Source organism: Colossoma macropomum, unplaced genomic scaffold, assembly GCF_904425465.1.
Source record: "Colossoma macropomum unplaced genomic scaffold, Colossoma_macropomum, whole genome shotgun sequence".
Taxonomy (NCBI): domain Eukaryota; kingdom Metazoa; phylum Chordata; class Actinopteri; order Characiformes; family Serrasalmidae; genus Colossoma; species Colossoma macropomum.
The window spans coordinates 1,177,677-1,192,582 of record NW_023495303.1 but is presented as its reverse complement, the minus strand read 5'-3'; the positions used below and the strand labels follow the sequence as shown (position 1 = coordinate 1,192,582).

Sequence of the window (14,906 nt, the reverse complement as noted above, 5' to 3'; positions counted from 1 at the left end):
TATACCCACTATTCTCAGTGGATTATTCACAACTATACCCACTGTATTCAGTGGAATATTCACAACTATACCCACTATTCTCAGTGGATTATTCATAACTGTACCTGCTATATTCAGTGGATTATTCATAACTACACCCACTATTCTCAGTGGATTATTCACAACTACACCCACTATTCTCAGTGGATTATTCATAACTGTACCTGCTATATTCAGTGGATTATTCATAACTACACCCACTATACTAAATAGATTATTCACAGCTATGCAAGCTTTACTCAGTGATTTATTCACAACTATATCACTTTATTCACAACCACATCTAATGTACTCAGTGGATGATTCACAACTACACCCACTAGTTATATAAAGTTATAATGTTATCGAGTTATTGAACGTAACAGATACATTCTAATGGAGCTCATCCTGCCCAATTATATCGCTATAATAAAATGAACTGCATTTAAATGGAAGAAATCAGTCACGTCTGAACAAATTAGAAATTTTTTATCTTCTTCTTTAGAGTTACCTTTTCAGACATAAAAAGTTGAATCATGCCAGTAACCATATGTGTATGTGTGTTGTAGCTCCATGGTGGTGGAGAGACAGCCTTGCATGCCCACACAGCTGCAGAGGCCTCTAGTGCTGAAGACGGGAGTCCTGTTTACCCTCAAAGTCAGGTACTCACCAAACATTGCTGAAATTCCACTGAGGTGCGGTGGAAGTGCGCTGGAGTACATTTCATTTAATTCACACGTAAAGTGCTCCAGAAACACATTCTGTTCTGTCAGAACTTAATGCTGTTTTTGGTTTTTCTCTCCAGACTGCTGGTGAAACTTCAGGAGTTCAATCACATGGTCCGTGTCAAGGTGCACTTTGATAAGTAAGTGAAGCTTCAGCCTATGAGGGTATAGAGCTGTTGTTTACAATCTGATATTATGGACTACTGAACATAATGGCTCATTTTATACAGTCTCTTTCTCACTGCTGTGCCAGAGTACCACCCTGGAATTTATTTCATTTCCAGTCAAAACAGCCAATAAGTACAAGACTTTCATTATTAGGAGATATTTTTGAGAAGATGCATACCTACAAGATAATCCACTAGTACCGGGGTCGCAACCCAAATGTTAAGAAGAGCCATTTTGTCAAGTTTCAACAAAAATCTAACCACCTTGGGAGCCGCAACATTTCATGTCCATTTTATTGAAGTAACGTTTCACCATCTTGGTTGTAAATATGTCTCAGTGTATGTTAATGCGCTAGTATAGGCTAAACAGTATGATATAAACGAAAACGCAGACTTATTTGCTCTGCTTTAAGCTTCAGCTCAGCTATAGTCGCTTTTCTCGCATCTCAGGCAGGAAACTTTTCTGCAAAAGTAGAACAGTTTCTTGTAAAATGTCTCTCAGCGTTTGACTTTTTACGAGGCTGAAGTCGCTTTTCATTTACCAGCTTCTTGTTCGAATTTTCCCGTTCCACCGTAAATGGCGCCTGAAGTGCTAGAATGCAAGTGCTGCACCATTTAAGGTGGAACGGGAGAATTAGAGCAAGAGACTGGCGAACAAGAAACTGACTTCAGCTTCGTGACTTTTTAGTGTTTGACAGTTCCTCGTTGCAGATTAAACGTATCAGGAAACCAGCTGGATTGATGATAAATACGAATAAGTCCATTCATCTCCAAATTATGGATGTTGGCCAACCTTCAGGGTTAAAGGGTGAATTAGCAGTTCTACATTAACTCCAGAATTTAAGACCATTTATTGTTAAACTGTGTTGAACGATCAGCAGAGCTTTATTTTACTGTAAAGGAGGATTATTTTATTTTTACTGCTGTGCAGTATTTAAAATAAGGTGTTTCCAAAACTGGAGTGGATAAAATAAGTAAAAGGTACAGGGAAAATGTGGCTCCTAACAACGACCTGGAACACCTGGCAGACACCAAAACTGCCCCCATCAGATAAACAGCACTTAAAGCTTTCATCTCTGAGAGAGAGGAGAAAATCAAGCTGCTTCAGATCTGAAAACATCCACAGGTGTTTCTGTCCATCCTTCCACTGTGAGAAGACGACTCAGCGCTGTGGGTCTGAAAGGATGTGTAGCTGATCAAGAAGAACCTCACTGAGAAAAGGAGACGGACACATCAAACAAAGAAGCTGAACGATGGACTGACCACCCCAGAGTCCAGACCTCAACACCACTGAATGTGTTTGATTACTTCAGAAAATGATCAACCAGCTTCTAAGACTGAACTTTGGAGGCGTGTCTGCAGATTCTTTGAGGAGCTGAAAGTGATTTCCTGAAAAGAATGGAAGCTGGAATAAAGGGAAGGAGTGACTCACTGAACACTAAAATTTAGTATTTTTTGTAGTTGTACTTCATGGCTGTTTTGACTAGAAAAATTAAATGAAGGGTGGTTTCTGTGTCTTGTATTTCGTTTAACATATAAGATGTTTACTGAAATGCATATATGTATAGCTGAATGTCTGACACTGTTTGTTTTGTTTTTTCAGGGACGTGACGGAGGACAGAAAGGGGTAAGATTATAAGACGGAGGATATTATGTGTACACCACAGTCTTGTTTGTTGCTATAAGTTAATTCTTAGTAAAATGAACCCTTAAGAATGTGGGTAGCGTCATAAATGCTGTGATGCTTACAGCGTATCGCTGCTGTCAGAAGAAAACCTCATATCTCCATTTTTGTCACTTTTTAGTTTTTGACATAGTTTGAAAGTACCCATGGTCCTATACATTGCGTGTAAATTTCATGATCAATGGACCAAAAGAAAAGGCTGAAAATGACTTGGAAAAAAGTCTGGTTCCATTGACTTACATTAAAAGTAAAATAGGTTTTTTCCTTCTCCTGTAAAGTTACCATTTTGGAGATACAAGGTTTGCTTCCGACAGCAACATATCAGGCTCTGAATCTCACAAACTGCTTTGACAGTTCATCAAAAATCTACTTTGTTTTTGCTGCTCATTTTCATTTGTGAATCTTAATCAGGAAAGACTTTTTACTTGCTGATCGACTGGATAACACATAACATCATTAACGATGTAATAACCCAACGCACCATCCACTATGGCACTGGATCTCTCATTGCGCCTGTGTTTAGTCTATTCGAGATTCCTGAACACCTCCAGATGGTTTGAGATGTCTGTGATGCTTCATAGATGCAGTTAGCACCATGCTAACTGGTGTACATAGGCTTCCATTACTTTTTAGCTACATTAGCCTCGTAGCTCCAGTGCACAACTAAAGAATAAAACTTCAGACACCAAACACATCTTGGTTGATTTAGGGAAAGAGTAAAAAACTGTAAATCAGAATTTTTGGACAAACGGTCACTTTAAGGTCGCCTGTTGATCAGCTTGTCCTTTATGTCTTTAGTTTCCGGAAGTTCAACATCCTAGGGACCGCCATGAAAGTGATGAACATGGAGGAATCGATTGGGATGGCTGCCGAATTCCGACATCTGGTAAAGGAAGAAAAAACACTAAAACATGCTTCTCTTTATTTCAGATCCATTTCCTATCACAAAATACAAGAACTGACACTTTGTTTTTACCAAAACAGCAACTGAAAGAGCGGAAGGTGGCTGGGAATCGGACGAGTGAGGTAGGGCGACTTTATTCTTCACATTCTGTACATTTCTTTAATGTGTAAGCGTAGGCGTGTGCAGGTATGTGTATGAGTGCTAGTGTTAGTTATGGGCATTTCAGGCTAATTTGATGTTTGAATTTGTAAGGCAGTATTTAATAATATTAAATAATAATAAAAAAAAGAATGAGGACTCCTTAGGGTATCACACACCGTGTGCATTGGATGGATATTCTATGTTAAACAAATCTATATAAAACAAATCACATGGCTTGAATTTTACAGAAAGAAAGACACCAATCTAAAGTCTGTAAGATAAACAAACATCTTCTGCGTTCACCTCAGCTGACGTCACTTTAGCTGGACAACAAACAGCGAGTTACGTTTCCAGTCCTGATTAATTACGTTTTATTCCTTTAAATCTACACAAGCAAAAGGAGCTCCAGCTCAATGTTTATTGGTTCTTTTCCGTGACACTTCCTATGTGCTGTATCGCCGCTGTCCAAAAAAATAAAACTCAAATTTTTTTCATTGTATTTTTTTGTAGGGAGACATTCGCAAGCATGCAATGACTATACATAATTCCATGCCTGTGCTAATTTCCAAGTATATATCCTTTTACACATCTTGTAACTCATACCTCTCCCCCTTTGTTTGTTCTTTAAAAGTTCTTCTTTCCCCTCTTTTCAACATTCTTGACCCTCTATTCATGGTGTTGCCATGTGGGAACAATTACTTTCTCAATTTTACTAAAAAGCAGTAATAGAAAATCTGTGTTTTCCCATTTAAGAGAAAGGCTCTTATATTGAAAGGACAAATGCTTTATGACGTCACATGACCAGGAATTCTTATTATGATGTTGTTTTTACCATGTCTTCCAAATACCAATTGAAATTGTATTACTTTGCAGTATTTGTAAATATTGGGTCGTATATTTCACTAAGCATGAGTTGGATTTGTTTGGTCTTGTTTTGCATACAAGGATGTTTTTAGAGAAAAATGACATTAATATTACATTAAACAAATAATGGCACACATTAAAACTTGAGAAGATACCCGGGTGTAAAAAATAAATAAAATAATTGATAAATAAATGAAGGGCGGCACGGTGGCGCAGTGGGTAGCGCTGTCGCCTCACAGCAAGAAGGGCCTGGGTTCGATTCCCGGCCGGGTGACCAGGGTCGTTTCTGTGTGGAACCTGTTCTCCCCGTGTCTGTGTGGGTTTCCACCGGGTACTCCGGTTTCCTCCCACAGTCCAAAAACATGCAGTCAGGCTGATTGGACATGCTGAATTGCCCCTAGGTGTGAATGTGTGTGTGATTGTGTATGTATGTCTGTCTGTCTGCCCTGCGATGGACTGGCGACCTGTCCAGGGTGTATCCTGCCTTCCGCCCAATGACAGCTGGGATTGGCTCCAGCACCCCACCGTGACCCAGAAGGATAAGCGGTTTAGATGATGGATGGATAAATAAATGAATTAACAAATAAATAAATAAGAAAAGTAAAAATAAAGGAAAAACTGCAGGGGAAAAGGGGAGTACTCACTCACATTGTATCTGTATTGTGTTTGTGTTACAGGGTCCGCTGATCGTCACTGAAGAGCTCCACTCTTTCACCTTTGAGGCAGAGCTCTGCTGGTCTGGACTGGTCATCAATTTTGAGGTAAGAAATGAGTTCTTTAAAAAAAGTAAAGAGAATACAGTCAGAAGAGATCTGTTGCTTAAATTTCGTTCGTCCTTTATCGAGAGTCGTCTCACATCATCTATTACAGTGTTGTGTGGTGATATAAATATCCAGACCCATAATAAAGTGCTAGACATTGTGAGTAAAGGTTCAAAGATAATTGCAATATCACTTCTTTCGGTTGATTCTGTTGATTCGAAGAGATTAATTACAGATTCCTCTCATCCAGCAAACCATCTTTTCCAAACTCTTCCTTTGGGAGACGCTATAGATCCATAAAACTAAGATAACCTGCTTCAAGAACAGCTATTTTCCTACTGCTGTAAGGTTACTAAACTACTAAACTGAGTAGTGTAAATATAGACTGACTAAGATTTCCAGCCCTCCAGAATCCACAGATTAAAGTACTGTGCAATTTTTTATGATCCGTCTATATTAAATATTGTATGCTGTGTACTGTGTGTTGTATATTGTTTATTGTTATTAATGTCTTATATTGTATGTTTGTGTATTGTTACAACAGAGTTGAATTATACCTTGTTGCACCAGAGACAGTTACCACCACCATGTCGTGTGGCAATAACAAGAATCAATCAATCAATCAAGTCAATCAAGTCTACTTAACCCCTTAAAATCCCAGGCTTATTAAATACTAAGGCTTATTATTCAGTATATACAGGGACTTCAGTGCAAACTGGCTGAGCTAATCTTAGGTCATAGAAGCGTGTAATAAAACTTCGGCCCGCTGGCAGGAACTGGTCTGTTAAGAGGTTAATAGTCTATACTAGGGTTTGCGTAGTGGACTAATAAATCCACTGTTGAGGACAGTGCCTGAAATGTAGGGGCAGTAAAAACTGGAGTGAACAGGCAGGTGGAGAGAACAGAGATTCGTTTTTTTTCTGCTAAACACAAAGAGCAAAGTACTTCATTTGTGTAGAAACACTACAATTGTTCTACAAGCTCTGTAAGACTGTGTTGAAATAACGCCTTGTAAGCCAGAAAACTGCTGAGTCACAGACACAAACCGCTCAGCAAGCAGAAACAAACCAGCATTGGCAAGCAGTGGTGAGTTGTCTGCAGATATTGGTCAGACTTGCAAAGATATCTTGTTTATTTGCTACCTATGACTTGAAGGCTTTAAAAACAGGATATATCTCACTGTGAAAGGCTTATGACTACTGCTTGCTTACTAGCGTGTAGCTAGATAAACAATCAGTTGTTTCCCTTGCAATTGATAAAAACACAGATGCGCAGGTAGCCAGAGCCAGTTTAAACTCAGTGGTTCGGCCAGGGAGAGGTGGGATTCTGAGAGCTGTGGTGATTTTAGCGTCCAGTTTACATCAGACAGTCTAGGCAGAGACTTACTGAAACGTACCGAAATACAACAGATGTTCTTCTGCAGTGCATATCGTTCACCTCAAACCGCCACCACCAAATCTTCCACCAGCCCCCATTAGCATATTACTAATAAATATTTTTCACTGATGTGTACAACACGTGTGTATGTAATACTGCTATGGTAACGATCACTAGTCGACGAGGAAAAATGAATAGCCGTGTAACGTCTAGTCTGAACTTAGAAAATGTTTGATGAAAGATCAGATTTGTTCATTTCCCCCTTACCACAAATTAGTCATTCAGCCATGTGTTATGTTTGCTTCATTAGTTTTGCACTGGAAGGCTGATTTCTAAAAGACTTCATTTTGTGGTTTTGACACTGTGACTCACCGTGACCTACATGGACAAGGACTAAAGAGTACTAGCATAGCTAAAAACGGAAAGTAGCAGCAGCAGCAAACCTCTTCAACTCCTTGAGACCACCGGTGGTTCCAAAAACGCACTTCGTCATATTCTTCATAACTTTCATATTTCATAAGCTACATTCTAAAGGTGGGGGTCGTATGAGAGCTGTAACTGTCTTCTTTCCAGTCAAATAGATGGGTGATGTAATTTTCACCCTTATTATAAAAGATTTTTTGTCTACTGAAAGTCGACCCATTTTTCCACAAATCTGAGCTATAAACTATAAACAGATGGCGTCTCTTCAGTGATCTGCTCTGTACAAATTATTTTTATAAAATAATACAAAGAGCGTCTAAGATTTTTGACTTTAAGCAGTAAATTGTAAGAATATAGCAATATGTGTGATCATAAAACACATGTTCTGTTAATTTGAGGGGAGCTTTTACCAAAAATAAATAAATAAATAAAATAAAAATTGACATTTATTTCATGCAGTTACTGAATAACTTGCCTTACGATTTGGTCATGTAAATTCAGATGGACAAACCAAAATATGCCCTGGAGAAAAAGAGGTTAAAGCCTGAATTTTATCCAGGCTTTTATCTATTTTTGCGTAGATAATAGTGCCAGAAAGTGCTATAAACCACTTAATCAAGTATACTGAACTATATACATGTACACACACACTTTCCCCATTCGCTCGCTGACTCTGTCTGTCCGTCTCTCTCTCCAGACAACGTCTCTCCCCATCGTGGTGATCTCCAACGTCAGCCAGCTGCCATGTGGCTGGGCCTCCATCATGTGGTACAACATGCTGACATCTGAACCCAAGGTAAGCCACACCCCCAAAGCATCAGATCCTCAACCTTCACCAATTCATTTCTGTTCTGTTAAAGCCCCACTTTCATTCAAAAGAAAATTTTCATTGGTTCAATTAATTTTGTGTGTAAATGTCTTGTTTTTGGTTTTCCTCACTGATGTCCAGTGAGAGCAACAGTGACTAGATGTACCAACTCCCAACTCCTGTGGCTTTTACTTTTATACTAACATACAATGAACAGAAGACAGTTAAATTGTTAATTGTAATTATTTATATGGCAATTATCATCAGCTAAATTTTCAGCTAATCAGCTAATGCACTTAATAATCCGATAACAACATGTTTACATGCTCTTGAGTAATCAGATGATGGGAAAACTCCGGGTCTACATGAGTCAGACAGTAATCAGATGTCTGCTTTGCAACCAGCCAGTAAACTCACAGAAGAAGACGTGACGTAAACGTAAAGCTCAAACTTCATGCCGCGTTTTGCCGCTTTACCTGAAAATACGAACACACATCATCTAGAAGATGAAGAATGTTTAAATCCTTAATTTCTTCAAGCATGTATTTGGTTTCAGCGTTGCTCCAAAAGCGTTTTGCTGCATCTCGCGGCGACGCTGCTCGCTTATTTCCGGTACCGTCGTCTGTTTTCGCACATGCTCAGACTGAGAAATCTGAAAGAAATCAGAGTAAAAGTTTACAGCACTGAGAAATCTGATTACTGAGCTAAAATCCAGCCTCTTTATCAGATTTCTTAATCGGATTTCTACACCTTACTCCCATTTGAGAAATCAGAGTGTGCTGTTTACACGACCATTTGAATAATCGGATAACTGCAGAAATGGGATCATGATCGGAGTATTGAGTGCGTCTTTTGCCACTTGTGGAATATGGGAAACCTACCAGATACAACATTCTTGCTATACTGTGCAGTTTAGGCCTAATCTAAACAGCACACGGATCACATGTACTAATAGTAACAGACCCAACTCCCCCAGTGAAGGAGAATGTCGTTCAGAGAAAACTCCAGGGTAAACCTCATTGCTGTTTGATTAGTGCCCCCTTGAGGAGAATTCACTTAGAGTGGCTGTACATATAATAAAAACAGTGCTGGCACCAGTGTATCAGTAGTGGTTTGCAAGAGGAACTGTTATTTATTGCCATATTGATTTTTTTTGTCTCTCCCTTGTTGTGGCCCCTTTTATGTAGCTGTCTGCTCTTCCCTTTACGCTCTCTCCCCAGAATCTGTCGTTCTTCGTGAACCCTCCTTCGGTCAGTTGGGGTCAGCTGTCTGAGGTGCTGAGCTGGCAGTTTTCCTCCATTACTAAGAGAGGCCTAAATTCAGAGCAGCTGAGCATGCTGGGACATAAACTGCTGGGTGAGTGTGGATAATGTAGTCGTTTATTTATGGCCAAATTAGTTAAAGTGTGTACGTTAATTCTCTTCTTTGGAGTTTTAGTGCACCACGTTGAGATTCTTCCAGTTAGTCCTCATTCACTTCGTATAGAAATCGCTAAAATGAAAAAGAATAGCAGAGAAGGAGCTTCAGATGTCAGTTTACACACTGAAATCCATCACTGCTTCATTCAGTTATTGAGATTAAGTCAGTCAGAGTGGTTTGGTGTGAAATGGTTCAGATTTCTTCACAGTGGTGGTGATAGGAACCAGGGGTCACCATGACTACAACTCAAATATAGACATTTTATTTACTATCCAGGACCACCAGTGACCTACACTTATAATTTTTATATGTAATGTTAATGATGGTTTTTTGGGGGCATCATTTTTCCTTCAAATCCTGGTCGAAACCATCTTTCAGAGTTTTCATGAAACGATGTCTCGGACATCAGGCACTACGTTTGTAATAACTTCCTGTGAGGGAGCTTTTAGAGGTGGACGTCTGGTTCCTATCACCACCACTGTGAACAGTTCTGACTAAGTTTCTCAACAGTAAACCATTTCACATCAGACCACTCCGAATGAGTTTGTTGACAGCAATTCAACGAACAGCACAAATAAACTGTAAACTCACACCACCCAGATTATTGAAAGCAAACCTGGGGACAGACATTGCAAATATTATGATATCTAAGTGATTTTTTAATATCTATGTGTCCATACCTCTCACATGAACATTCAGTAAGATAAATGATGACCCTGCACGGAAAGCTCAGGAAACTGTCTTAATATGTTGGCAAAATGTGATGCCAGTAATTTGGTTGAAAATGTTGTGTCTTGACCCCACAGGCCCAAAAGCATCGAATGACCCGGAGGCTCAGATTCCCTGGAATAAATTCTGCAAGGTGTGTAGAGGAAACAAAGACACACACACACACACAAACACAAACACACACACACACACAATCAATATTATCATGATCAAAACCAGATGACCAGTGGTGTAATGATTGTCATTTACACTGTAAGCTGATTTTAAATGGAACAAATCGAATGAATTGTGATTTCTTACAAAACAAACTTGTTTAAGGAAATTTGTGGGAGATTTAAACATACAGTAGTGATGTTCTCTGAATGGCTCAGGCAGCGTTCACAAGCTGACCATGGATTCAAATGATTTACCACTGCCTCAAGTTTGGCTTTAATTTAATTTTATCAGACTTTGATGAGCCCATATCGCTGCATATGTGGATGTTCTGTACATTAGTTAGCTAGTAATCGTAGTGCTGGTACACATATCATCAATACTCCACGTACTATAATTCCATGTCCTGTAAAATATCCCTATAGTGTAAAGATTTTTTGCTTTTTTGTATATAATGTTTATATATATATATATATATATATATATATATATATATATATATATATATAAATAAGAAATTGTAACTGTTAAGTAATTAACAAGGTTAATTACTTTGTTAATTATTCTCTTGATACTTCTTTTCTTGAATGCCTTGCTGTCCCTTTGCTGTTGTAGCACTGTGAATTTCCAACAGTTGTGTTATGGGATGGCAGGGAGTGCAAAGAGGAAAACCAGTGAGAAAGGTTTGTTAAATAAACTTATTGGGACAATAGAGTGAATTTGGCACGTTGGAGTTGAGGTGACCCAGAGTCAGGCTCAAACTGCTCAAATGTACTGATCGGTGGTCCGTGGAGTTAACGCTGTGCCACCGGGAAGCACAGGCAACAATGGGAAAAACACCTCAAGGAATGGGGAATAAAAAGGCAGGAAAAAGGGCAAACAAAGGAAACGCTGAACGCAGCTCAAACAAAGGCTGAACTAGAAACATGAAATAAAAGATAACGAGAAAACAAAAGTTACTTCCTCTGTAATTATGAGGGGAAGGCAGACTTTATGGAGCGAACACCTTTAGTATGGCTTGGAGCCGTTTGTAGCTCAAGCCATCTTGTGGTTTTTAAGTAGTTTTGGGACAATTTCTCTCTGTTTTTTTCCAGACCTCTTTTTGTTTTTGTTTTTCTTTTCTTTTTCTATTCGTTTAAATACCCACCTGGGCTGCGTACCGTACCGGTCACCCCTCTACAGAGGTGTGACAAAGAGCTGCTGTTTGCCACAGCCTTAAGTAAAGGAGTCCACAGGTGTGTCAGTTTGGGCCTAATCAGCCCGAGGGCTTCTGGGAATTGGAGTTCCCTGAAGTTATGGCACCTCGCAGGCTGGGCACCTTACAAGCTGTGGGACTAATAAAGGATTATCTTGTCATATCATACAGTGTCAGAAAGCAGTTTGATTCAGTTTTGTGAAGGGTTATATTAAGTCTTACAGGAATAATTTAACTGAATTATAATATTTCTCATAAAAATTTGAATCGCTGAGTCGAAATGTTGTTCAGTGTATTGAATTGAGTTCATTCCCTTACAATGGACTGTTCTGTGTGTGTGTGTGTGTGTGTGTGTGTGTGTGTGTGTGTGTGTGTGTGTGTGTGCACTCGCACAGGGCGGCAGTGAGAGAAACTTTACCTTCTGGCTGTGGATCGAGGGAATCCTAGACTTGATAAAGCGGCATCTGCAGAGCCTGTGGGATGATGGGTACTAAGAATCCTTACTTTCATTTGCTCACACCCCTCTTACTGACCTAAAGCTTTACAGATAATACTATGGTTAGAACTGCATCATACATCTTGTACATTACAAGATTATATACATTGTGTAATTTCTCAGGATCTGATTTGTGGATTGGTTTGGGTGAAGTGTCTGTCTAATTTCCCCAGATTTCCACAGAGAGACAGATAGCCCTGACTGATCATAGGTCTGGGTCATAGCCCAGACGTTCATGTCAGCATTACGTCACAGGAAACACTCAATAACAATAACAACACAGCTGTGAGTTACTACTGACATACTGTAAAACTGCACACGCTGCAGATTCATACTGGATTAAAATCACTCCACAATTATTACTGTCAGACTGTAAAACTGCACACACTGCAGATTCATACTGGATTAAAATCACTCCACAATTATTACTGTCAGACTGTAAAACTACACACACTGCAGATTCATACTGGATTAAAATCGCTCCACAGTTATTACCGTCAGACTGTAAAATGGATTATTCCACCCTGTATTGTAAACATAGCCTTTATACTCAGTCTTTAAGTGCAACAATAGTGTTTTGACGTGGCACATAATATGAGACCGGCAGACGTCTTTGAATACATTATGCAAGAATACCACTCTTTAACTTCCTCTCCTTGTCTTCTCTCTCTCTCTGTCTTCCCTTCTGTCTCTGTCTTTTGTCTCTCTTGTATAACGTGTTTCTCTGTCTGTGTGTCAGGTGTATTATGGGCTTTGTGACGAAGGAACGAACAAAAGCTCTGCTGAATAATAAAGCTGCCGGAACGTTCCTGCTGCGTTTCAGTGAGAGCAACCGAGACGGCGCCATCACCTTCAGCTGGGTCGAACACACTTTAAATGGTGAGACACACCTGCATCTACATATGGGTGTGTATGTGTACTACAGGGGTGTTTCGTCCACCATGGACACTGGGGTGCCACCTTACTGGTTACGACGAGATAAAAAAGTACTGAAGTTGAAAAGTATTTTTCAACTAAATACGTAAGTTTTTGTTTTAATATACACAGATCAGGCATAACATTCTGACCACCTCCTTGTTTCTGCGCTCATTGTCCATTTTATCAGCTCCACTTACTATATAGGTGCACTTTGTAGTTCTACAGTTACAGACTGTAGTCCATCTGTTTCTCTGATACTTTGTTACCCTGTTCTTCAGTGGTCAGGACCCCAATGGACCCTCACAGAGCAGGTACTATTTGGGTGGTGGATCATTCTCAGCACTGCAGTAACACTGACATGGTGGTGGTGTGTTAGTGTGTGTTGTGCTGGTCTGAGTGGATCAGACACAGCAGTGCTGCTGGGGTTTTTAAACACTGTGTCCACTCACTGTCCACTCTATTAGACACTCCTACCTTGTCAGTCCACCTTGTAGATGTAAAGTCAGAGACGATAGCTCATCTGCTGCTGCACAGTTTGTGTTGGTCATCCTCTAGTCCTTCATCAGTGGTCACAGGACGCTGCCCACAGGACGCTGCTGGCTGGATATTTTTGGTTGGTGGACTATTCTCAGTCCAGCAGCGACACTGAGGTGTTTAAAAACTCCAGCAGCACTGCTGTGTCTGATCCACTCAGACCAGCGCAACACACACTAACACACCACCACCACGTCAGTGTTACTGCAGTGCTGAGAATGATCCACCACCCAAATAGTGCCTGCTCTGTGAGGGTCCGTGGGGGTCCTGACCACTGAAGAACAGGGTAAAAGGGGGCTAACAAAGTATCAGAGAAACAGATGGACTACAGTCTGTAACTGTAGAACTACAAAGTGTACCTATATAGTAAGTGGAGCTGATTAAATGGACAATGAGTGTAGAAACAAGGAGGTGGTCAGAATGTTATGCCTGGTCTGTGTGTGTCTGTGAAGCTGGCTGGAGGGTCAAAAAATTGCTGGTTTATAAATTCTATTTACAGCCACAATATTTAATAACTAAACAAAAAAAAAAGAAACAAGAATATGTGTTCGTTCTTGTGTGCCATTTTTGTTCAGTGCACAGAAATGTGTTTGCAGTTCTGATGTAAGTAGTTGTTAGTATTTCATTTCTTATTATTTTGCAGAACAGTAAATGGTGCTTTTGTAATTTTGTATTTCGCTATTTGTTTAAAACAGCTTTAAAGAGACCTCTAGGTTGATGTTCCGTCGTGTTTTTTGTTCGTATGTCTTCTGCTTGCGTCATTAGAATGGAGGAAATTGCGTAAATAATGGTCACAATATGGGGAAGATTGGTTTCATCAGCTAAGTTATGGATGACCACAGGTAAAAAAGCAGCAGGGGTGCTGTAGAAAAGAGGAAACGATAATCAGTGACACGGTGTAAATAGGGCAAAAGGGACTCTTCCTTGAGACTTATGAACTGTATTTGTGTTATTAATAATGGCACCGCCCTTCCTGTTGACAAAACCAAGCCTAGGCACTTCACTGCAGGCCAAAAATATCGGGAGCAAAGGGCATTTTTTTTTTTTGTTTTTCTTTTTATTTCAACAAAAGTTAGCAACTAAGCCTATTTTAAAAAATACACGAATATATTAAACACAAAACTGAAAAACAGTTTTTCTGTGTGTGTTCTTGTAGATGAGCCACAGGTCCGCTCGGTTGAGCCCTACACTAAGAAAGAGCTGTCTGCAGTCTCGCTGCCCGACATCCTGCGCAACTACAGAGTGATGGCAGCGGATAACGTTCCTGAAGACCCTCTGCGCTTCCTGTTTCCCGACACCCCCAAAGATGAAGCCTTCCAAAAATACTACTCCAAACCTACTGACAGTAAGGCCCAGTCCCATTTCTTATTTTTATCCCTACCCCTTGTTTTCGAGGGTCATCCTAACCCCTTAGGCTGAGCTTTATCATTTCCTGCCTTCATCATTTTCATTCTTTTTATAGAACACGAGCCGATGGACGTGGATAAGAAGCAGGATGAAGGCTACATCAGAACAACTCTCATCTCTGTCTCTGAAATGTGAGTCAAATCTGCGCTGTTGTTTACAGTTCACCAGACCACAGTTTAGCTT

General features: G+C 39.9%; 1 protein-coding gene across 1 annotated transcript in view; it reads left to right on the top strand.

Annotated features, from left to right (window-relative positions):
• Window positions 1-14,906, top strand: part of stat1a (signal transducer and activator of transcription 1a) — a 31,028-nt gene that overhangs the window by 12,420 nt on the left and 3,702 nt on the right. The window contains exons 10-22 of the mRNA XM_036562070.1: window positions 588-680; window positions 824-883; window positions 2,514-2,537; window positions 3,393-3,480; window positions 3,579-3,620; window positions 5,181-5,264; window positions 7,762-7,860; window positions 9,093-9,228; window positions 10,098-10,153; window positions 11,764-11,855; window positions 12,604-12,743; window positions 14,473-14,661; window positions 14,779-14,854. Of these exons, the coding sequence (XP_036417963.1) occupies window positions 588-680; window positions 824-883; window positions 2,514-2,537; window positions 3,393-3,480; window positions 3,579-3,620; window positions 5,181-5,264; window positions 7,762-7,860; window positions 9,093-9,228; window positions 10,098-10,153; window positions 11,764-11,855; window positions 12,604-12,743; window positions 14,473-14,661; window positions 14,779-14,854 (1,179 nt within the window). The remainder of the gene's footprint in view (window positions 1-587; window positions 681-823; window positions 884-2,513; window positions 2,538-3,392; window positions 3,481-3,578; window positions 3,621-5,180; window positions 5,265-7,761; window positions 7,861-9,092; window positions 9,229-10,097; window positions 10,154-11,763; window positions 11,856-12,603; window positions 12,744-14,472; window positions 14,662-14,778; window positions 14,855-14,906) is intronic.